The 25,223-nt window shown below is 39.3% G+C and overlaps 2 protein-coding genes across 2 annotated transcripts in view; one reads left to right on the top strand and one right to left on the bottom strand.

The window, feature by feature from the left end:
- Positions 1 to 141: 141 nt before the first annotated feature.
- Positions 142 to 16,402, bottom strand: SLC25A32 (solute carrier family 25 member 32). The gene is made up of 7 exons (XM_083824761.1): positions 16,088 to 16,402; positions 13,077 to 13,227; positions 11,922 to 12,007; positions 10,655 to 10,815; positions 4,566 to 4,679; positions 3,826 to 3,971; positions 142 to 2,589 (listed from the first exon to the last, which is right to left on the bottom strand). Exons 1-7 carry the CDS (start codon positions 16,260 to 16,262, stop codon positions 2,454 to 2,456), a joined length of 969 nt encoding a protein of 322 aa, XP_083680887.1. The 5' UTR covers positions 16,263 to 16,402; the 3' UTR covers positions 142 to 2,453.
- DCAF13 (DDB1 and CUL4 associated factor 13) overlaps positions 16,351 to 25,223 on the top strand; it is a 25,434-nt gene continuing 16,561 nt past the window's right edge. Inside the window, exons 1-6 of the mRNA XM_083824760.1 lie at positions 16,351 to 16,509; positions 17,944 to 18,143; positions 19,378 to 19,485; positions 21,591 to 21,680; positions 22,592 to 22,747; positions 23,463 to 23,540. Of these exons, the coding sequence (XP_083680886.1) occupies positions 16,440 to 16,509; positions 17,944 to 18,143; positions 19,378 to 19,485; positions 21,591 to 21,680; positions 22,592 to 22,747; positions 23,463 to 23,540 (702 nt within the window). The 5' untranslated portion in view covers positions 16,351 to 16,439. The remainder of the gene's footprint in view (positions 16,510 to 17,943; positions 18,144 to 19,377; positions 19,486 to 21,590; positions 21,681 to 22,591; positions 22,748 to 23,462; positions 23,541 to 25,223) is intronic.

Here is a 25,223-nt window from a genome sequence, read left to right as displayed (position 1 = left end):
GGTAAATAATATCCACGTTTACATTGCAAAATCAATTTCACATTAACAAAATAAAAAAAAAAAAGCATGTATAACATGCAGAAATACACCCTGTCCAGAAATTAAAAGGAAAAACATTACACCTGAGATATTTATTTTAGCTTTTTAATACAAAATCCTGTTTTTTCTTCTGAGCTGGTTATAAGATTTTCCCAAGGCATGTCTCAAATTGATGGCTCATCCGCAGCTTTGTTAAAATGCTAGAGGAACACAACTGCAGCTAGGAGAGCATTCAGGTTCTCCCTGTTGCAAGCTTACATGCGATACTGCTGCAAGCCAGCAAATAGCACAGCTGGCATTTATGTCTCTGAAGAACTGCCACTGTTTTTATTGGCTGGCAAGAGGGGTTTTAGGGCATATGAACACAAACTAGTTACTGTAAGCTAAACTATGGCGTGAATTTAGAGGATGTCAGTTAACATACAGTCACTGATTGTGTACACACTTGGAGACTGTCTTTACATTTATCCTGGATCACACGCACCCCGCTCTGAGTCTGCAACACGCTAATCCAGGGCAGTCAGTGCACAACGTTTTTTATTTTCGTATGGTTTATTCCTATGTCTTCACAATGTATTTTGAATCCTGAATACTAGAAAACACAAACCCAAATAAAAAATTTCCAACGAAAGGCAAAAGAAGGCAGTAGCTGATAGGGCTCTATGCAGTAATTTGCATGGTAAACTTCCAGTAAATTTGATCTTCAGTTAAGTGTACAGGGAAGCTTTTATAATTAAACAAACAAACAAAATAAATAACAGATATAATGGTCACATGCTCTTTCAAGTGAGATAGTTTATGTATTATCAACTGTAACAGTAGAAAGGATGGGATTAGGGAGGAAAAGGAGTAAATTATTTAAAAAGTTAAGCATACACAAAGTGTGATGTGGCAATAGTATCAACAGAAACAAGCAACAGGACTACAGAATTGAGATTCAAAATACTAAGCAGTTTCTGTAGTTTTCCAAATTTAGAAGTTAAACCAATTCCCTAATTCCTGCTTCTGGTTAGTCTTGTGTTAAACAGGAAACTTCTCTAAGAGATTATTCAAGTGTTTTGCTGAATAGTATTTTCTATTCTTTATGAAATTGATTATTTATCCCCACCTGTTGAATAACCTTTGCTAACTTATTTATTCCTCAGTTAAGTGCTACTTTCTAGATATTTATTCATACATTCATAATAACAGCAGAAGGCAGATGCTATGCTCAGTAATGTACTTCCTCAATGAAGAACTAAAAAAGAAAAAACAACACCTAAGTTTCCAAAAAGTACATATCCATGATAGCAATTACTGCCATAAAAATAAGCACTGTTATTCAAATTTACTGAGATGTACTGTAATTTTGCTTACTATTGTGTTAGCACTTGGTATATTCTTAGTCATTTCCTGAGACTAAATCAGAAGACATGAATGATTTTTAAGAAAGTCCTGTGCACAGTATTTTTAGACTACCTATGGATTTTTTTCAAAGAATATTATTCAAAATGAGTAGTCATATTTGTTGTTAAAGTTGCTTGAAAACTGTATCACTGTGGCATTACTAGGAAAAACCATATATATATATATATTTTTAAGTAAGCCTACTTTCAAATATTCATTTACTTAGTAATATTTGGTCAGATGCAACAGTGACAGAGACGGAACATCTTGGTCAGAGTGGGGAGGGAAGAGAGAGAAAACGAATGAAGTAAGTTGCCAGCGATGCACACAACGGACTTTGGTTTGGTATTAAAACAAGCCAACAACCACACCGCAAGTCTGTCTTGGTATGACTCAAGAACTGGATTTCAATTGGCAATTACTCAAAACCAGGAATGGACAGCTGACTGTCTTACAAAACATTTGAGTTTCCAAACTGCACCCCACTGAGACAGCATTTTTGTGTTGGATAAGTGATGGAATGTGGAGCACTCCATAATCTAAAACCTGACAGATAACAGAGGTGGATTCAGAAGACACTGCTGTAAACAAATACATACATATTTTCTCCATAAGACTCAGATTTAAGGAAGTTCTGATGGATTCCAGAGTTGCTTTTATATGAAGTTTTCCGTAGTACAATCTGACCAACCGTTATTTTGCGACTTGTCAGAGCAGATTAGTCCATTATTCCAGGCAGGCCAGGATGAATTGAATTGTTGCACAGCTGCCTTCACCCAGTCACAATGCTACTTCACAGTTGCAGACATCTGTTCCAAGCAGACACTGTTGATTCAGAAGAGAGAGAAATGTAGCAAGGCAGGAACTCTCAGCAGAGGAGATGTGGGCAGGGTTTTAATTTCTCCAGGTTCTTTCCTCAAAATATTAAATCAATTCAGTGTCAAAATAGACTGCTGAAATAAATCTCTTCCAGATCATAAATATAAAAAAATAAAGGATAGATTCCTTCTGAACACAAGCTTATACCTTTAATTATTTTCTTTTCTAAAACCAAGTAAAAAACCAGACACATTTTCATAAACCACAAAAGTAATGCAGCAAGCAGGAGTCACTCTGATCACATTGGGGATAATTCCTTTGTAAAATCCATGAATTCCTTCTTTCCTTTAACGACACAGAAAAACATTTAATTAGTATATTTTAATAGAAATCAGACATAAATCAAAGCCTGTTATTTTTCTCTCGCTCTCTCACTGAGAGAAATGTACTTCAGATTAGGAATAACAAGCTCAGAATAATTTCTTACTAAAGTGTTTACAGAGTCAAAGCGTATCAAATCTTAACCCTTCACCTTCCCTTCTGTTAGAAAGTTTTGAAGACTTCTAATTTCAGCTTCCTATTTTCTAGTTTCATATGGACCTAGGACACCCAGAGTGATGAGTAGTCAAAGCAGATCCTGGAAGGTGCTTGGGTGTGGTTTATACACCACTCTTCTGAGTGCTCTAGGTTGCATTTGTGTTTCATGAGTACTGTGGTGGGCTCAAAATGTCTGCGTACATTCATGCTTTGTAAGAACTAATAAGCCTTCCTGTAAATTGCAGCACTGAAGGGCACAGCACTGAGATATCAGAGTTATTTTCACTTAGAATTGGCTTCAATTGAAATGGCTGCAGTGTCTCTGAGCCACAGGTGGTTCTGGAACAACACAGCCTCACTCACGCAGCACCCCTTAATACCCCAGGAGTTAGCTGACCCCGTTCACATCCCTCTAGCAGTATGCTGCAACCTAGAAATACCGTCCAAAGCAAGATTAACATTGGTTGCACGCTGCAAAGGTGACTAGTCCTAGTAACTACGGAGTGCTGTGTTAAAACTCTTACACGCCTTATAGAGCTGAGCGAAGAGGGTTTGTGAGAAGATATGCATAGGTGTGAGGTAATAACAGCTCTCTAATGATCCTCCAGGAAGGCAGGCCGCAGGGTACTGCGGGGACATCAGTGAGATCAGCCCTGGCTAGCTCACTTCCTCCTGCTATGAATTTCGATCAGCCACAACTCCCACCAGCCCAACTCTTTTGTCATATATGATGACCTAAAGCAGTTCAAATGAAACTTGTTAAAGAGACCCCGAAGAACCAACTCAATGGTGTGTTTTTAAACCTTGCTAGTCTCTAAGCAAAATATGTGGGGAAGAGAATAAGGAGGCAGAGTAAACAACAGAAGTGTGCAGGCTAGCACTGACCCTCTCCTCTCTCTTCCTTTCTCCATAGATTACAGCTATTAGTGGCAGAGCCCACAAAATGGCTTCATACAGACAACCAGTCAGCATGGAAGCAAGTAAACACGGTGAATCAGTAAGACTCACTTTCCATGACGCGAGCTTTTAATGCTGCATGCCTACCTCCATGTCCTGCGGATCACATCAAACACACCAGAATATGTATTATGCTGATCTTGAAGACGAGCTCGTACAACTTGATAGGGATAAGTTGCTGACACAGCAAATATTTTGGATACAGCTGCCATCGTTATGTATTCTGCAGTGTTCTAAAAGAAAAAAAAAAACAGGCTTGCCTTAACTATGGTTTAAAATAGCCAATTTCCCAAAATCTTGTTTGATTTTAAAATTTTAAACTAAACAACAGATTTTTTTCCATTTCAAATAAACTCATTTCAAAAATTGGCAATGTTACAGAGCATACAGAGTGCCTTAGGTAATTCATTGTAAAATGCTTGTTGTGCTCTCTCATTCTTATCAAATGAAACTCTTCTAGAACTCTTTCAGGTGTTCCAAAAGTAACAATAGCTTTGCCCAATTTGCACCTGACTAGTTTTATAGGTAGGTGTTTAGGAAAACTGCGTATGATTCCACATAGAAAGACAATTTTCAAAAAACGTTCCTCCCCCTAAAATTCTTAAACCACTTGCCAAAATAACCTGATTTCCCTACAGAAAAACAGCAGCAAACAGTTGCTTGTTCCTAAAGTGAAAAATCATATTTCCTTATATATTTTATATTTCAACTAATGCATCAATACAATAATACATTGTAGACTTGGCCGTTCTATAACCTAGATGAACGGAATAAATCTCCACTTGTTCACATGCCAATGAATGTATTTTTGTTCTCAATAATCTTACCAATTTTGTATCTGATACTCTGTTTCTATACTTGTTGTATCTCAATTTCAAATCTTCATACGCCATGAATTGAAGTGCTCCATGTGAAGTTCCAAACAGACCAGGCACAAATCCCTAAAAAAGGGAATAAACCAAGGTTGAAAAGCAATCCACAAGAACCATACTACTTGACAGAGTTCAGTTTATACACATAATATATCCACCATTCCTTTAAAAATTGTGACTGCACAGCTCTTGCTGTGTAATATGTTTCAAAACCCACATGTTGTTGGTATTCTTCAGGGTGGGCATTCAAAGTGTAATGCATGTTACTTTTCTTGAGATGAGATACAGGCTAAGACACCTAATGAGGAAGAAAAGTAAAGCAAGTGGCCTAGGGATGCCACCTAACAGAGCACAAGGACAGGTCTCAAAAAGCTGGTAATGTGGATCAGGATTATAAAAATACGATCAAGCTGATTTGCAAATCAAACTGCCAGGGACTGGAGGTAAGCTGTTTAATACCCACTTGAGACCAGTAAGGCAATTACATAAGCTGGGGTCTCAGTGAGGAAGGCTACTAGAAGTAGAGGTACAAAAACTCTAGTGATCAAGTCCTGGAGATAGATACGTAGATGTGTTTATATATATTTATATACACATAAATGTTTATATATATGAATCTATAACATATTTACACACTTGCACAGTAGAAAGCTGAAGTGCACAGATGGAAAGGTAACTCATACAAGGTCTTATGGATGATTTACATTAAAAAAATAAACCTATAATTCAGATCATCGGTTTGAGTGCATTCCTCACCCTGCTCAGAGCACATCCCAAAGCAACGCAGCAGAACAAACTGCAAGAACAAAGTCATGAAGCAGTCTGTGAAATGCTGACAGCTGTAAGGGGCAGTAAGGGACAGTAGGAACTTAATGTGGAAATTTACAAAAACTTTCTTTCAGAAAAGTTGAAGTGAAGGAGGAAAACAGGTATTTTCTGAAGCGTCTCTAGAAGAAAGAGAAGGCAGGAGTAGCTCAGTTGAAAATGAACTGACAGCTGCATGGGTTCTGAGAAGTTCTAATTCTCTTGTTAGAGAGTTGGTCACTTACACTGGAAAAATACAAATAAGTGGGGAATAATCATCCTGGCTGCAAATGACTTATAGGAGCCAAAAGCTTGCTGAAAACTGTCGCAAAGGGAAAATTATAACAGAGCAAATGATCAAAACGTGACTAAAAAGGACTCGAGTAACCAAAACGTCTCAAAACACTGTGGTATTGAACAGTTTTATCTTCTTTTTCATGACCAATTCAGGAAAGACAGAGGAATATAAAAGATGTGTCCAGGCACAAAACTGTATTAGACTAAACTAGAAGCCCAAAATGTTGAATATAGACAGATCAATAAACTACTAAGAACCTGGAGCAGGAGAAGAGAAGGAAACCTGGTAGGAGTCAACTGAAATGTCTCCTGTGTAATAGGACAAAAAGAAAAATTAATTCACAAACTCCTAACTTTCAGGAAAAAAAAAAAAGAAAACAGCAGGCATAAAAATCACACTGAGCCTCTATTACTCAGAGATTAACTCTCTGGAAGCTACAGATTTCTTAAATTCAAGATAATATAGTCATGCAGACAGTGATTTTTAGGACCTCTCTGTAATAAATGAGTATTAATTTCTTCTCACAGTAAAAAACAATGGTCATAAATTAATCATCAGTGACCACAAACTGATCAAGTGAATTAGGGACTAGCTAAAGTCCCCAGTTCACAACCACTAACCTAGAAAGAATAGTTCCCTAAATATGGACAAGTGGAATTAAAAAAATGCCTCAATTTTGTCAACTGTGAGCATAATTACAGAATTTTGTGGAGTTTGATGCTACAACAGATGGGAAAGGACAACTCAGGTTTTCAGAAATCCTCGATCAGAAAGAAAATTAGGTAGTAATATAAAAAAGTAACAGGAGGAACAGACAAAAAAGTATTACTGAAAGTATCAAAGAAAAAGTTATCTGGGTCAGCAGAACCAGGAACAGTATGAAATGCTGTGTATAGTGATAGCAGGGAAAATCTTCACAAACATATGCCCATTACTAGACAGTTAAAAATTTATGAGACAGAGGAAACAATTGCTTTGTACTAGGAAAGAATTACAATGATGTATTTATATCATAGGAGAATGAGGTAATATTTTCCCCACTAATGAGAGAAGAATGTTAAACATTTAAGAGTGCTAAACTGTTAAATTTAAGCCAGCAGATTGGATAACTTGTACCCAAGAGTCCTAAAGTATCTACTGATGAGATTTGGTAAATGAATACCAGAACACTGCAAGTCTTGTTGTGATGGGGAAAACTTCCAAACACTGAAGGACTTTTAGTGTTGAGCCAGTATTAAAAGATGCACTAAGGAAAAGTGAGACAACTATCTGCCAATCAACCTCAGCATAATAAAAGCTGACACAGCTATTAATCATAAAAAAGGAGGATTTCAAGTCCACGTGTTCTTAGGGAAAAGTGTTTCAAAGCAAAACTGATTTCTTCTCAGTAATGAAATATCTGCCTGACGAAGTTTTGGAAAGATATTCCTACTCAATTTTCTTATTCTTGCAATTTCACGCAAATAACTTTCTTGCCATAAAACCTGATAAAATTTGACATTTGTTTTTCATCTACAATATGACTGTAAGGATATTTTTTTAAAAATCATTTCTTTATAGAAATCATGTTAATTTTTATATTCAAAGCCTATCTTTAGAAGACTTTTTCTGTAACAGATGAGCAGGAACAATCTTTGCTCAATGAAGAATTCAATGCTTGAAGTCTGTTTTGGAAGATTAGAATAATGGACAAAATTAAATATGTAATTAGAAACGTAAATGGTAATGTATTTAATTCTGACCAATAAACAATGTGGAAAAAATCATACTTTAAAGTTCTCTTAGAACAGCTACACACACAGAAGATCCAGGGTAGGAGAAAAGCATCCAGTTGGTTAGAATTTCAAACGTCTCCACCAAGACGAAAAGAAACCTAGGCAAACGTATACAGAGGAAAGCCTATGCTTCTTAGTAAAGCAGGGAACGAGGTTCATTTGGTGACGAGGTACTCACAACACTGCCTGAAGTGTCTGAGAGAGCTCATGCCAGAACAGCCTCTGGTATGTTTTGAGAGAATGTAGCAGATTCCCCTTGCCATCTGTGTAGCACCATCTTCATTTGGGATCTCAGCATGCCAATGCCAGCAGTACCGGAATGCCCTGCTCTGACAACTCGTGCAGAAAGACACTGGAAGAATGCCACTATGCATCTCGATTCCTTCAAGGCAAAGACTGATGACATCTTTTATGTGAAAGTTACTTCTTCCCTCTCTCTCTGTCTAGAGCCTGGGGCCACACTTAAAGTCAAGATGATCCAATCCCAGTTGATTTTGCAATATGGAAAAACAAAGAAATAGAAAGTCACTTAGCTTATAAACTTCACACTCGCAAGGAGGAAAAGAGCACAAGCAAAAACCATAGCAAATAAAGAGAGCTAAATGTCTTAAGACATTAATGGACTGGAAAAAATACTTTATCCTCGGATTGCAGAAACTTGCCTACCAAAGGTGAAACTGTTGAAAGGAAGTGTCCAGCGTGATTGTAAAATATATTTTCACTTGGTAATGAGCATGTAACACTACTAGGATTTTTTGTTGTTGTTAGCATACTGCATTATTATTCTCAGTCTTGATGACTCTACATTTTTTAAATCTTCTTAAACTTTCCACATTTCCCATTTATATTACTGCTGTCCATTAAGCATTGCTCTAATTGCTGCCTCTACATCATCACTAAAAGAGAACGAAACTGAAAATACAAAGAATCACACAAGCCAAGAAGAATGTTAGTTACATTCTTGATTGACATTTTTTTTAGTCAGCCACTCCATACTAGACAGCTAACAATTTCTCAAGAGCTCAGAGATACTGTGTGCTTTTTTTGAAGTTCAAACTCCTACAGTCAAGATTATTTTAAAATGTTTGGTCTCTCCTGCCTTAGACTTGAAGAGAAACATATAGTACTTAACATGGTGATGGTTGCATGACATTCAACTTCATTAGGCAAAACCATTTTCAGAGCTCAGATCTCCAACAGATCTACTGGGCATCTTCAAATTGCATAACCCCAAAGTGGTGGGTTTATTTTTCAGCTTGGAGTGCAGCAGAGCAGCTCCGACCCTGGTCATCTGGGGGACTGAAATCAAAGGACAAAGCCTATGGATGGAGGGTGGGGAAGATCACTGACTAGATGATTACTGGGATGACAGGAGAAAGAAAGGCTCCTACTCCTCTTTTTAAATCCAGGCCAAGTTCAAGCAGCATAAATTATCAGGGAAGCCAACTTCAGATGAACTACAGTTTAATAAACTAACAATACCTAACAGACAGCTTTGATCCCTACTAGAAAGGCTGGTGCATCCTAACATTACTAGGCTTTTGCCACAAATGACTAGAAAGAATTGCTCAGAACATCAACAGCATCTTGTGCAAAAGAGAGCAAGATATGGATTTGCTTGGAGAATACCACCATTCTTTGGAAAGCTAATCTCAAATGCATCAGAAGGAAACAACTTCCAGATTTTACTTCCAACTTGCAGTGGCATTTTCCTTATCTGCTCTAAGGAACTCTTTCTGAAATTAAGGTTAAGAGGAGAAAGACATTCATCTGCATTACAGCTCCTGCAACACAGGGTGATTGGTAAAACTTCAACCCTTGAGTTTTAAACCAAGCAAGGAGGAGGAAACAAAAGTGAACTCCCTCCCAAAAGCAGAAAATGGAAGAAGGCCACATTATGGACAAGTCAAAAAGCCACCTGAAGATGTACCTTCTTCCCCAGTACCGACAAGGTTGAGAGAATCCTGATGTTAAACAGAAGTCGATCAGTGTGAATGGTTATATAGGTCAATCAGGATCTATCTAGGTTACCTTCTTTTCAGAACAGCTAATTAAGCAGGTAATTTGCTCCTTCAAAGAAATTACCTGGTTTAACTACCCACTTGCAGATTAATGTTACAAAAAAGGATCTAGTGCTAAAAGTAACACATACTACATGCATGAAAAATCTGAAAAGTAACTCCATAGAAAGAAATCCTAACAGAGGAAATAAATTAAAACTTATCTACTTGAAAAAGAGCAGACATCCAGGCAGGCAAATCAGAAATCCTGACAATTTCAACTTAGGAATGAGTGTTTTGTTCCTGGCATCAGAATTTGGTATTCATTAGTATGTGGCATACTAGTCTTTAGCATAAAGGACTGTATTTTTCACTGCTAATAAACAAAGTTAATGTTCAATAATCAGGACAATTCCTAAGAGATAGTGTTCTTGTTCTATAGCATTAGTTGCAAGAAAAGAGCCAGACTGGACTAAAATAGGTTTCTTCACACCTTCCAGGCACTGATGAATGCATCTTGATGTCATGGCCTGAAGGAAGGGGGAGGCAAAAAGTCCAAATCCAGTTGCCATCTGTTTCCCTAAATTAAACGGAACAAGAACCCCACACATATGCAGACCATTTTTAGAAGTCTGTAAATTTTATGCATCTAGAGATGACAGATTACAGACCAGAATAACTAGGGGGCAAATGAGCACTGGTGAAACCGTCCATTGTAGAAGAAAAAATTAGCAAGTACTTTAGTCATATGTTACGTTGCACAAGATGTCAGAAAGACAGGGATAAGAGATGAAATGGAAAAAGTCACTAGCAGCAATATAGATTACACTATTGCTGCTCTCTTATCCAAATCCTAGTTTGGGGGAGACTCAAAAAATTAAAGAATAGCTTGTAGTTTACTCTCATTTCAGTATTTTCAGAAGACAGCTTAGACATAAAGCTTACACTTCAGTGATTTCCTACATTTCAATACTGTAATTCCTCTTCTGAAGTTTAAGCCTGTTTGCTTGATCTTTGCTTTGACCCACAGAATACAAATAAGCTAATACAAAAAAAAAAAAGACACGCAAGTTGGGCTTTTTTTTTTCTGTAGACAAGCATTTAAAGCCACACAATGCTATTGAGGGGTGCCAGCCAATCCTGGAGTTTTTTCTTAAATGTTGTTACCTTGTACAAGCCACGTATGCCCTCTGTCTTGTATATCTTCATAAGAGCATCAGACATTCCTCTGTATTGCCGCTTTGATGGATCAACACCAGCATCATATTGTAATACAAGTCGCGTCTTCGTTACCCATATCGGGTTCGTAATGCAGAGAGTCATGGCTCCTGAGAACAGATGGAAGTTAGACTGATTGTTAAGCCCACGCCAAAGCTGGTCCCAGTTTGTTCAGTTCAATGTAACGCACGCTTCTACAATGACAAAACTACTTATTCTACAAGAGTACTCATATTACTTGAAAGAGGCAAAGTTTAGGCACACCACTGTTCTCTCTTTCTGCCTTTAAAGCTCAAAACTAAGTCCAACATACTCCTGCTGGGGCTGTGTCTATAGAGCATCCAGCTTTATGCACATTCACAGCACATCCCCCTTTTTCCCCTCACTGTTCCACACTCAATAGTGCAACCTGTAGTAGACAGAACGTAAGTATTTTCATAATGTACTCCTAATTACCTTAGTCAGTCTCCAAGCATACAATTATTCAAAATTCAGTGGACATCTCAGTCATGGGAAATTGACTTAATATTGACAGGTTAACACAAGCAACCTGTTGTAGCTTTAATGCAGTTGTAAAGTGACATTACTATTTTTTGCATCAAATGATATGCATTGTATTTCAACAGTAAGCGAATGCTACAACATCCTAATAAAATCTTCTCAACTACCTAGATTAAATAGTACACAGAAGCATGTACAAGAAAGTAAGTCAGAAACAATGTATTAAAAGTCATGATGGTTAAAGTTGTACTTTGATTTTGGATCTATAGTTTCAAAGAAAACCTGGACCTTAGATAATGATTTTCAAAGACCTATGACCAATTCATTTACTTTATTAACTTCAACAGCCCTACACTCTTTTCCAGGTCTAAGAATTTAAAGTTTAATGAGTTAACAAGCTAGTAACAGCTGATTTATGTAGCTGTATTTTGGGACTCAATATAGTACTAAATACAGAAAGCACTTATACATAAGGAAAACAAGGTCAGAAGGGATTTTACCAACTGCCACTACTGAGCAAAACTGAAAGGACCACAGTTAATTATCCATTTATCTCAGACATCATTAATTTATTTACAGACAATAAGTGATTACATTTGGACTCAAACACTTACACTTGCCACCTGTAAGAAAGAACAGCATTGACACACAAAGGCAAAGAGCAGCATATGGACAGGCTAGCAGAAAACATTAATCTTCTCTGTATTTAACTCACCAGCCTCTGCAGCTGACACTAGGTGTTCAGTTGCGCTGAGACTCTCCAGCTTCCCTTCCTTCTTGTAAGCTTTGATGGCATTGTAACTGGAAAATGTATAATATATTTCGGTAAAGGTAAAAACAAATCTGTCTCACTTTAAAAAAAAAAAAGGCACAAACAAACCCACTACCTCATTCTCATTTACCATGAGGGAGAACAATAGCTGGTACATAACCTTTGAAAAGATTTCTAAGAAAACTGTCATTGTTTGCTTGATTAATTGATTTCTGAACAGTTAACTCTTTCAAGTCAACTATGGTAACACATATTTAAATTGATCAGGGACTACTATCAGTATCAATGGGGCTACATCCTGAAACAGCTATCTCAAGAAGTAATTTCTAAAAGAAACCCGCCAGACAGCCTACTTTTTATTAAAACTAATAGAAGTTTTCACTGAGTTTTCATCTCTTGATCCAGTTTCCAGCGTTTGAGGTTTTAAAAGTGTCATTAGGAGCTGAACAGTCAATAGGAGCTCACAACGAAGCTTGAGGATTGAAGTTCAACGAAAACAGTCTAGACAACTGGCAAGTGAGCTTTGCACAGGAATACCAAATAACCTGTCTCAAAAATGTTTCAATTAATAGGGACAGCAGTAAATCAGGTCAGTTACACAGCTATTACAGTAGAAAACACTGAATATTAAAAAATAGTCTTTATAAGTAAAGGACATCAACAAAAACAACGAAATAACTTTTAGCAGAACTATTAAAAAGCAGTTAAATATTTAGCTTTAGTAGGAAACTTTATCATGTCCTTTACTTCTTAACATGCCAGTTTAGGTTCTTATTTTCTGTGAGGCTTTAAGCACAGTTTATTTGCGCTTTTAGAGGACTCTTCACAAGTGATGTCACCATCTCTCAAGTTCCTTAGTGTTTTCACAGCATCAAGGGGAATGCACTGTACTTGACAAAGTAACAGGTCTCTGACTCAAATTGCTTACGTTCTGAAACAGCAAACCATAATGACGGGTAACGGACCTGGACGTACTAAAAGAATCGCAAGTTTATAAGCCAGTTAGCACATTTTTTTATATACCCTCACAGGGTAGATGGAGTTTATATCTGAACAGTACATTGCACAGGATCTGACACATTTTACAGTTCTACTTACAAGAAAAAGTAAAGTCCCCAGGAAGCCCCTGCTCCCAGCATGTTGGGAGTTACCCCTTGGTATAAGCCTCGTAGCCCTTCATGCTTCCAGACAGTAGTCATGCAGTGGAGAATCCCATTGTATTTTGGCCTCAGCTCCAATCCATCACTCACTGTGAAAAAAAAAGAAATTGCAGTGAAAAACACTTGCCGGCAGCATGAAATTCAGCTGTGTGAAAGCCACCCCAGCAGTTCACAGCCTCCAAACAAAGCTGCAAGTGAACATAAAAGCCTAACTAATCAGCTGTATTTTAAAAGTATGCACATGTTGGGGCTTACAACTTCAATAAATCTAGACTTAAAAAACTTTAAAAAAGAAGAAAAAAAAGTTTAAAGCTCTGCAAGAAGAAAGTTTCCATCAATCTCACAAGACTAACTGCACTAATGCACATTTTTGGTGAGCAGCAGCTTTGACCTATGTTGTTTTTTTTTTGTCCTTTCTTTTTAGCGCCCAAAGGATTTCACATCATATTTCAAGTGATACGTGTGGGCTCTTTGACAACACATTTCTACAAAGAGTTTGGTAATGCCCCATATAAGAATTCGTAACTTAAATATTCTTTTGAATGTTCTGTGAAGACCTGAGTATTTTCAGGAAGCCATGTCTTATTGATTCCAATGTCAGTTTTCACCAGAACTCTCAAAGGTTGTTTCCATCATCAATTCTCATGTTCTACTTCTTTTCTCACTGAATTGATTGAAAACACCAAATGTGCACGCTTTCACCCAATAACCAAACAGCTGTTTGTCCAAATATTCAGAAAATGTCACTGTCAACAAGACAAAGAATGCCCAAGTCTTTGTTTGATAGATTTATTTTAGAGCACAGATTTCATACAGCTTAAAGCAGTAGCTACCATCGTTCCTGTCATAACAGCAAGACAGTTTGTTGGTTACTGACAACAACCTAAATTATTCTAGGATGCCACTATAGCAGGCACTTTCTTTCTTCATATAGACAGAAGGTTAGACTGAAACTTTACGTATGATTAATCGTGAAGTTTCACAGTCAGCACAGTTTCTGTATCCCCACCAGGACACGATGGCAATCATTAATTTCAGATGTTTTCTGTTCAGTGCCATATTCTTTATTCACTCTTCCTTTGAACTTTGTGTACGGCGCTGTATGTTGTGACAGACTTCAGAACTAAGGATAAAATGTTTTTTTCTGAGTATATTGTGACAAGTCCTCGATATCTTAACAATCACTCAAAACTAGAACATAATTAAATGCCTTTTCCTCCTACTGAATGAGCACTGCTAGACCTTCCCATTTTATTTTTTTTACCATGCTGACATTAAATCAGGTTTATAAGCACATTAAACAAGGTGGAAAATCAGAGACATGAATGCAAGTCTGTCAATGATGCTACCAAAGATCTTTATAGCATTGATTTCTGATCTCAGCTTTTTCTTCCTGGTTGAAGACAAAGTATAGGGATCATCATTTTCAAACCAAAGAAGCATGTGAAACGATCCCTTTCTCTCTGTACCGTCTGACTGAAAAGCTAGCTGGGGCTAAGGCAGAGTAAGGTTAACACTGGAGTACCAACAAATAACTCAGGTCTTGTTCAAAAACTTCTCAGTGTGGCCTCCAACAATGAAAAGATAGAGCTGTGGACCACTCACACGCAGCAGGGAGGTAGAGCTTACATCCTGAACTGACATCTAAATCCAAAGCACATCACCATGTTATTCTCTCCTATGCCACAAGGTGCAATAGCTGGGTATCACAAACCAACACACGAGCTATGCTGTTAAAACGTGGACTTCAGATCTCAATGACCCAGAACAAACTTTTTTTGGGGAAAAAAAAAAAAAAGCCGTCAGTCTTAGTGAGTCCACGCAAAACCTAACAGATGGAAATCTGTGACAAAACTGAAACCATCATATAAAAGCATAAAGTAATTCTGGTTGGAAGGGGCCTCCAGAGGTCTTCTAATACAATCCCCAGCTCAAAACACATTTAATTACATCAGGCTAATCAGGGACATGCCCAGTCAGTTCTTGAACATTTCCAAAGCTGAAAAGATTACAGCCTATGAACCACCTCTTCTAGCATTTGACTACTTTCACGGTTAAAAAAATAAGTTTTTCTTAGTAGCTAACCGGAATTTTCTATGTTCCAGCTTGCGCCTGTTCCCTCTAGCCCTATCACTCACTCCAAGAAGAACCTGGCTTCACCTTTTCCATGTCTTCCAATGACACAGACTGCAATAACGCCTCCCTTTAGCCTTCTCTTCCGGAGCCTGACCGGCTCGATGATCCTTGTGGGTCCCTTCCAACTCGGGATATTCTATTCTGTGCTCCTGTCTGTCCCCCTGTGCCACGCGCTCAGCACCTTGTCCAGCCCGGTGGCCTCCCCTGGCATCACTCCAGCACGTCAATGTCGTTCCTGTACTGGTGAACCCCAGACAGGACACGGTGCTTCAGGTGTCCTACGAGCCTTAGGAGCACTGGACGGAGAGAAGGGACCGCTTCTGTTGGCTGCACCCTCCTAATGCAGCCCAGGATGCGACCGCGCTATGAGACAGCAGAGGCTATTTAAATCCAACTTTGCAAAAAGTCTGCTGAAAAACGTAATGCATTAGGTTTTGCAAGACTTTTGTTCAATAGTTCAGAATTTATTTTTGATACCCGCATACCTACTTAAGGCATCAACCCAAAAATACAACAAAACCTCTATAAAAGAGAAGACGTAAGGGCAAAACGCTTCTTATATTAATGACAAAACCAACAGGAAGATGCTGACCTAAGGAAGGCCGAAGAAGCTAGGGCTCTCTGCAAACCAACACCCCTATTGTTAACAGCCAGCCCAACAATACAACCGTTGTTCTGTTTTGACTGTTGAAAACCCCCTGCACGAAGGCGAACTTTGAACGCTGGCTGCAGACAGCCCACCCACCCGCGGCCTCCGCGTGTCCCCCCCCAGCCAGCAGCCACCCCCCCGCCGCCCCCCGTCCCCGTCCCCACCTGCGAAGCGGATCTTGACCAGGTCCAGCGGGTGCAGCACCAGCGTGGACACGACGCCGCCGCTCAGCCCGGCCGCCAGGCTCTCCAGCTGCACGTGGCGCAGCAGGGACCGCACCGGCACCCCCGGCGGGCCCCCGGCGGCGGCGGGGCCCTGGGCGCCCGGCGCCGCGCTCATCGCCCCCCGCAGCAGCAGCAGCAGCGGCGGCGGTGCCGGTGGCGGTGGCGGTGGCGGTGCCGGTACCGGTGAGGGAGCCGCGGGGGCTCCGCGTCCCGTCCTGCGAGGCTGCGGCCGGCCCGGCCCATCCGGTCACATGCAGGAAGGAGGAGGGAAGGAGCCGGGCGGCGCGGCGCCATGCGGGTCAAGGTGCTGAGCCGCAACCCCGACGACTATGTCCGGGAGACGAAGCTGGACCTGCAGCGCGGTGAGCAGCACCCCCCCCGGTCCCCTTGCCTCCCCCCCCTCCCCGGACCTCTTCTCCCCACCCGGTGCCCTGCTCCCTCCCCAGCGTGGGCCTCTGAGGCGGAGGCAACGATCTCCTGAGCCCGGCCCGGCAGCACCGTGAAGCCCCGGGGCTCGCCGCTGCCCCCCGGCCGCTCGCCCGGTGCCCCCCGGGCCGCCCCCGGTGCCGTCCCCTCGCTGCGCCGCCGACAAAATGGCGGCGGCCGCCCGCGGCCCGTGAGCCGGGCTGGCCGCGCTCCTCCCCGCCGGGCTCCCCTCTGGCGTGGTGGTTTCGGTTTTTTCTCCGTAGTGGCAGTAACACGGTTTGTAAAATCGCCACCCTTTGTCAGGAGGAGCAGGAGTGAGTCTCGGCTGCGCTATATCAGGCTGGGTTTTGAGGACAGGGGACCTATGGTATTTTAAACTCTGCGTACATTGTTATGAGATTGATTTAGAGGCAGGGGGCTGTGCTGTGTGAAGGGGTGTCGTAACTGGCACTTCATTGTTATTTATTTACTTATAACATGGAAAAAGATTATTAAAGTTACCGACTGGGACATCTGAATACATGTTACCTGTCGTACGAGGACAGGCTGAGAGAGCTGGGCCTATTTGGCCAGGAAGAGAGAAGACCGAGGGGAGACCCATCAGTGTGTATAAATATCTGAGGGAGGGTGTCAAGAGGATGGATCTGGTCTCTTTTCAGTTGTGCCCGGAGACAGGATGAGAGGCAATGGGCACAAACTGAAGCACAGGAGGTGCCGGCTCAATATGAGGGGGCACTTCTTTACTGTGAGGGTGACAGAGCACTGGGACAGGTTGCCCAGAGAGGCTGTGGAGTCTCCTTACCTGGAGATATCCAAAACCCACCTGGAGGCCATCCTGCGCAATGTGTTTTAGGTGACCCTACTCGGCAGGGGGGTCGGACTAGATGGCCTTCGGAGGTCCCTTCCGACCTCAGCCCTTCTGTGATCTTTATTTTCCAAGCATGATTTGTATGTAAGTTGTTGAATCAAATTCTCTGTCATGTTGCAGAGTGATATCCAGCTCCTTTTCATCAGAGATTTTAGAGGTCTTAATATACTTTGGAGATCAGCAGACTGAACTAAGTATTAAGTCTCGATGATTGATCTGTTGACAGTTGCTTTGCTGAGTTTTCAACCCTCTTGCATAAAACAGAACAGTGGTGACAGAAGCCAGGAGCACCATGTCAATATCCTCTATCTTTCTCATTTTATTGTAAGGTATTATCTACAGACAGATGCAGAGAGACCCTTGCTTGATACATGTAAAAATCTCAGTGTCACAGAAAATTCTCCACAGCAAGAAAATCAACAAGAAAAGCTTTCTAGTTCAGTTCACCTTGACCTACATTTCACATTATGGGTTTCTAATGTCTGTGTTACTCTTACTGCAGTTCCAAGAAACTATGACCCCGTATTGCATCCGTTTGAGGTTCCACGAGAGTACACCAGAGCTCTGAATGCAACAAAGCTAGAACGTGTGTTTGCAAAACCTTTTCTAAGCTCACTTGATGGCCACAGAGATGGAGTTAATTGCATGGCCAAACATCCAAAGAGTTTGTCTACAGTACTGTCTGGAGCGTGTGATGGAGAGGTAAGCTGCAGTTTTAAACCACAATAAAAAAAAAGTCCCTTTCTTCCTTCTTTTTCTTTTTTAAGTGCACCCTAGTTACCTTTCTTTTGTGTTTTTGTTGAGCTACGATATTAAATTCTGTTCAAATGTGATCGTCTCTCAGAAGGTGCAGCTTACCCAGTTTGGGAGAGTGTTTCTCAAACTGCAGGTTGTGACCTCCCAGCACACAGAGGGTTTCAAAAAGCTTTAGGCAGCAGCTTTAGCTGTGAGAAGGGGATTTAACAATTCCTCAGGATGGAGCAGTGAATGTGAATATTTGCAGTCCATAATGATTGCTTTTTGCTGTTCCACACCCCCTCCAAAGAAGGTGAACTGCTGCAGAGTTAGAAGATAATGTGAAGTCAGATGAGCTAGGAAGAAGGGGCATGCAGTCAAAACCTTTGTGGAATAATAATTTAGCATATTGAAAAAAATGCTAATCCTATATTTGTTTGTAATATTTTAGATAAATATTAAAAATTGCAAGTAAGGTTACTCTAATTGGAGTCATTTGCATAAAAAATATATACTTGTCTTCTCTGTCCTCTTACCAATACCTTCTTCATTTCATAACATTTGTATATTTTAAAGGTGTCTTCTTGGTTCCTACTTGCTTTTTGCTTTTTATAGAACATACACGTTATGTTTTCAAAGAGGAGAGGAATAAATTTATATGAAACGTTGGACTGATTTCTTATACGCTGGTAGAGCAACTAAAGTATGGGGTACTAACAATACATACAAATGTAAAAATTGAGCTCCTCCGTTACTTTTTTTTTTTGATTATTATTGAATGGGCCAAAATACTTTGAAACAGAAACCTCTGCAAGAGGTGGGCATCATTATAAAATTGAATAGAGCAACTGGAATGAGAACATCCTCGCGGTTACAAAGGTTATTTCCTTGTGCTTTTCTCTTTGAAGGGGTGTTTTTTGCTAAAAGATAACAGCAATGATACAATTTTAGCAAGAATTCTAGTTGAAAAATAGGGGAATGGAAGAATAAGGTAGGTGTACAGCTTGGGTGGGAGGATGGGGTGAAAAGCAAAGAGCTGCACTTTAAAAAATTTTTGTGAAGAAGGGAATAAATAAGTTTTAATGTTATAAAATCTGGCCAGTGTTCAAGCCAGCTACGCCATTTTGTTACAGCATATGTTATCTCTTGTACTTATAAAACTTAATTAAATAACTACAGAATACTTTTCCATTTTTAACAGGTTAGAATTTGGAACTTGACCAAACGACAGTGTATTCGTACTCTACAAGCCCATGAAGGCTTTGTTCGAGGCATGTGTGCTCGTTTCTGTGGTACATCATTCTTTACTGTAAGTATAGTGTCTCTCCTTAATACAGTCTAACAGTGCAGAGTGCCTATTCACCATTTGTTTTCCAGTGAGCAACTTATATTTAAATACTGCATAGCAGAGAATAAGTTATTTTAGAATTTATTCAATATGTCTGTGAACCTAACAATTCTGTTTCTGATTAAAATACTTTCAGTGTTGTGATATGGATGTTGTTCAAGACTATGGAAAAGATAATTACCAGATTATTGCTAAAGGAGCCATTTAATTAGAATTTGAGTAATCTAGTTTTCATTAAAGAAGCAGGTAATTATGTTTGTTGAACAATTAGATAGGCTAAGTTCATTGGAAGACATGGAAATGGTTACTTCTCTGAATATTTCTGTAGCTTGTGGTGAAAGATAACCTGATCTATTCAAGATGGCTTTGGTTTTTGGTTGAGTAATTATGTTCAATAAGGTGATGTTAATAAGACTTTATTCATTTGTATCAACCACAACTAATTCAGTTGCATGTAAGCTGTTTGGAAGTAGTATGTCTTCCTGTTTGCACTAGAACAATTCTAAGATAACAAAATAAAAAGAATTGCTTTTAAGACTAGTGTACTGGGGTTTTGCATCTTTTGAGCTCAACATAAGGGAAATCACCCACCTTCTCCCACAAGAGCTATTTTAATTGCTATATATTTATTTTTCCTGAAGTAGATACCAGGTCATGAGGACAGTAGTTACAATGCTGGGAAAGTCTCAGCAGAAAATTCCAAATGACTCCAAATCAGAATCCCTTTTTGACAATCTCTCTACCTGGGAATTGAGAGAGGGGAAGAAGAGAAGTAGTGCTATCAGGAGAGGAAGTTAAGCATGCATAGCTAACTTATTTTTACAGTCTGTTTCCTTGATCCAGATCACTGTACAGCCACGCAAAAGCTTGTGCTGGCATAATACAAGAGGTAGCATGGGATGAGGCACAGGTAATTGGAGCAACTGAGGTGGACTGACTTTTAGCAGTTTACATGCTCATTAAATTACTTCCAGAAGATAAAGTGGAGTTTAAGGTGCCATCTGATTAAGAATCACAAAATGTAACCTAAAATAAGCAGTCACTTTACAGCTTACCTTTTTTTTTCCTTTCAACCCTGGTAGTATCTCTGGAGAATATCCAAAGTGACAACTAGATGAGAGACTTTTTTTTGCCAATGTTTAGACAAACCTTTGTTTAAATCAAACTTAGCATAAAATTCTACATGTGAAGATCCCATTCAAGCAAAATTTGTTTAAATATAGCCAGATATAAAGATGCTGGAGCAAAGTGTGCAGATATGAGTGTCCTTGGCTCTGGAAATAAATCAGCAGGGTATACTGTTGCGTCTTCATCCTAGCCAAGCACCCATACAGCCTCTTGCCTGTTTTTTCCCACTCCACAGCGGTAGGATTGGGAAGAAAATAGAAGAACAGAAGTGAAAAAACTCATGAGTTAAGATAAAAACAGTTGAATAGGTGCAAGAAAGAGGGGGGAAAAAAAAAGCAAAACCAATCAAACAAGCAACAAAAAGGAAATCACTTATCTACTTCCACAAGCAGACAGTCTCTGAGCAGCAGTTACCTTGGAAGCCAACACCCGTCTCCTCTTTTCATCTTCCTCTACCCCAGTTTTTATTGCTGAACGCAATGTTTTGTGGTATGCAGTACACCTCTGGCCAATTCAGGTCAGCCGCCTGCGTCTCCTCCCAGTCTCTTGCCCACCCCTAGCCTAGTTGTGGATGGGGGTGTCAGGCATGACAACCGACAGTGGGCAACCAGAGGGAGCATAGACACTGTGCAGACAATAGCCAAAACGTTGGTGCTGTCAGCACTGTTCTTGCTACAGATCCAAAGCACAGCACCATATGGGTTGCTGTGAAGAATGTTAACTCCATCCCAACCAGACCACGTACCTCTACTTTGTCAGTTTCTATTGAAATAACGCAACAAGGAGAACTAATCTGCTACTTGGAGGCATAAAGAGAGCACTTTACTTTTGTATATATTGTAGCCTTTAGAAAGGCTGCCTGTATTTGCAAAGATGACTGGTAAAGTAGAGGGAATATATTTTTGTAAAACCATACGTGCTTTCTCCACTGTTTCCAGGTTGGTGATGACAAAACTGTGAAGCAATGGAAAATGGAGAGCCCGGCATATGGAGAAGAAGAAGAACCAATTCATACAATTCTTGGAAAGGTAGTAAATCTAAGTGCTGATTTCCCACTTTTCTTCTTTTGAGTTAAATTTGAACCAATTCTTATGTGGTTTTTGGAGGAGAGAGAAATAGGTTGATATCACAGTTGTTACCACACTGTGTTGTAAGGTGACGGCATCAAATTTTATAATGGCGCTTTAAGAGTATCTCCAAGTTTTTATTATATTTATTTTACATGTAACTAGGAAGGAATATCTCAAGTGCCATCAGAGGGTGCTTAGATCTGTCTATACTAATCATCCCATTTCTCGGAACTCGTCAGATCTTACTGTTGTCTGTTTCCCTTCATCTGTTGTCAATGCTTAGTCTTCATTAAATAACTTTATTTTCATGCCATACCTCACAGCCATTCAATACAAAATTTTGACTTTACATTTTAATCTACTTTTGTCAGAAATAAATATACTTCAGCACTTTGAGCTGATGGCAAGCTTACTTTAAGAAAACTGAATTTTTTTTATAAGTAGATATCTTGAAACCCTTTAATTATTTGTATGTGTAGGAGATACTTTTCGCTTCCTAATTGAAAATTAACTGTACCCATAAAATTCTCATTTGCTTTAAAGTTGGCCATACTTTGTAAATGGGCTTGTAATGCCAACTCCATTAGAAATTAACAAGAAATGCACGCATGCATATTAAATGAGCACACAGGAAAAAATGCAGAAAGCCACCCTATTGTGTAAATGTACATCTAATTAGACTTGGTTTCCAGCAGCAGTGGTGACTTGGTTCTCAGTAATGTAAATAAATAAAAACATGAGAGGTGTGATATGTAATGATCTGTTGATTTTTGTTATTGTTGTTGTATAATAGAACACACTTAGGCATTTATTTATACATTTGGTTTTGTAAATTTTCTTTTTTTCTTTCTTTTTTTTTTCCTTTAAAGACAGTGTATACAGGAATTGATCACCACTGGAAAGAAGCTGTTTTTGCCACTTGCGGCCAGCAAGTGGACATCTGGGATGAGCAAAGGACCAGTCCCATGTGTTCATTGACATGGGGTTTTGATAGCATAAGCAGTGTAAAATTTAATCCTATTGAGGTATTTTTTTGTTATGTATTGGAAATCAGTGTTTTTTCTTAATCAGTATAAGATCTAAACTCTGTTAACATTGTCTTTAACTGCTTTTTCCAAATGTAAATTTTGTTAAATGTTTTCACATAATATGTAGGGGGTTGTATACATATATTTTACGGCAATATTTCCCTAAAAAATAGTACCATATATTTGCATCCCTTTATCTTTTGTTTCTGTTAATGGGGGAGAGCAGAAAGAAAATTAGGGCAGTCTTTGTTCTGCCCACAGCAATACATATCCTGTACCTCAATTATATCATGTTATATGATGTAGCAGTTGTGTGGCTGTGGAGCTCTCATCTGTGGCAGTACTTATTGCTTGTGGCAGCAGCTTCTCCCCCTCTTCGTGGCAGAACAACCACATCTGATCTGCTCTTCTCCAGCAGTTCCTGTATAGCTCTTGGGTGGGCTGTGTTGGTAGATGAAGCGCAGAGAAAGTGCTTGTTACTTGTAGAGAGGACTGTGTGGATTCTGAATTTTACTGGGAAAGTTATTTGAAGTGTTTTTGCTTATTAATTAGCTACACATAAAGAACAATTAATGTATTTTCTTAATTGGAAAAGAAACTGCTATTTGACTACCAGCGTAGTGAAATAGTTTAGATATCTAATGTAAGCTGTTGACTATGCTCTAAAAATCTTTATAACGTACGCTGATTATTTATGTATTTATTTATTTAGACATACCTTTTGGGAAGCTGTGCTTCTGACAGAAATATTGTGCTGTATGATATGAGACAATCAACTCCATTAAAGAAGGTAATTTATGACTTTAATTTTTAACAGAAGGTTATGGCAGTAATAATTAATATGTAAATAGTCTTAAGTGTTGATGAAGATACAGAAGGGGAAGCTCTGAACAACCGAGTTTTCATCATCTTTAATTTTGAGTCTTTTAACTCTGTTTGAATTAATTTTGAATTCTAAACCAGAGTTAGAAGGGCCTTTTTCTGCATTCAGGCGGGCTGTCATGCTCACTCTGTTATAATTCTTGATAAAGTGCCTGATCTGACAGCAATTTCACAATAAGAACTTTATGTTCTTGTATTGCATTGTGTCTCTGTGTGTGTGATTTTTATTTTTTTCTCCTTGCTTGGAGGAAACAAGGTAATTTCTAAGGCATTTCGTTTCTACCAGTGGAGAGCCTTGCTCTGCCTTTAAAAGGGTGTTTTTCTTTCACGTGGAGGTAAATCCTTCCCTATGCACCTAGTGTAAACATTTCAGAACTCCTTTGCAGTGAAATCAAAATTGTATTTATATGTATGGAATTGTACCAGTGACATGGAGATCCTTGTTAATCTTTAACAAAATGTATGTGTCGATTCAAAACAAGAAACCAGTAATTTATATGGAAATATTAACCTGGATCAACTGCTGTATTTTTGAACCCCATAGCTATCTTTACAATTTTTCTTCTTAAAATACAATATTATGGCTCGTGACTATACTCTCAGTATCCTTCTGGATGTTACATACTGTCTGTAATGAAGGTGCTCTAATATACACTAGAACATTATAACGGTCTTTCACGTGGTTATAAAATAGGAATGTTGTTGGCATAACAGTGTTTCTTTCTTTCTCTTCCTGTGCCCCAATAATTTTTAGTGAAGTTTCATTTGGGCCACAGAGAAAGTACTTTAAAAAATTGTCAGTAATGCCAGCTGGAGACCTGAGTGTCAACACAGCCAGTGCTATAGATCTGCAGTTACAAGTTAAAGGGATGTAGTTCGAGCATTTGTGAACTAAGTTTGTCTAACAGTGTGATGTTACTTATATGCTATATATATAAAAGTATATATATGTGCACATATATACCCATAATGTATATAATAGGTGTATGTAAGTATATATATCTCATGTATAACTAGTAAGCACCATGCTTAGGCATGTTTCCTGCCATAAGAGTGTAACTGATGAGTGCTTGCTTGCATCTGTGGATGCAGTAGCTTCTGTCGGGTTCCCGATGGGGTGGGAATGATTCCCCTGTGGAGGAAAAGGTTTATGCCTGTTTCTGCTTTGAGAGCAAAGAGCTCTGTAACTCCCAAGAGAAGGATGTCCCTTATAGAGGCACCTTGCCTACGTAGTTCCTGGCACTGCTGTTTTCTGCATAATAGGTCAGCAAAACAGGTTGCACACTATCGTGAATTTGGAACTCAACACGGGTTGAGTCCATTTCCTAATGGAAATAAGAGTACAACTTTCCACATCTTGAAGCAGTAGCTCTCTTGCCCAGTTTTTCTGCCCATGAAGTCTTATTCAACAGGCTTATGTTTCAAAGAGGAACAAATAAGATGGTGAGATGCTCCATAAATAGGAAATCATTAATTATCATTAATGGTAGGATGAAGGGGAGCACTCCTCTTGTGTAACAAGAGGAAGACATTTATTAGGTGGTAGAGTGCTTGGAAACTGAAAGACATGCTTGTGTAACCTGTAGGATCA

This window comes from Anser anser (genome assembly GCF_964211835.1).
Source record: "Anser anser genome assembly, chromosome: 2".
Classification (NCBI taxonomy): Eukaryota; Metazoa; Chordata; class Aves; order Anseriformes; family Anatidae; genus Anser; species Anser anser.
Note: the sequence above shows the minus strand (reverse complement) of the source record. Positions and strands in the feature narration are given on the sequence as shown.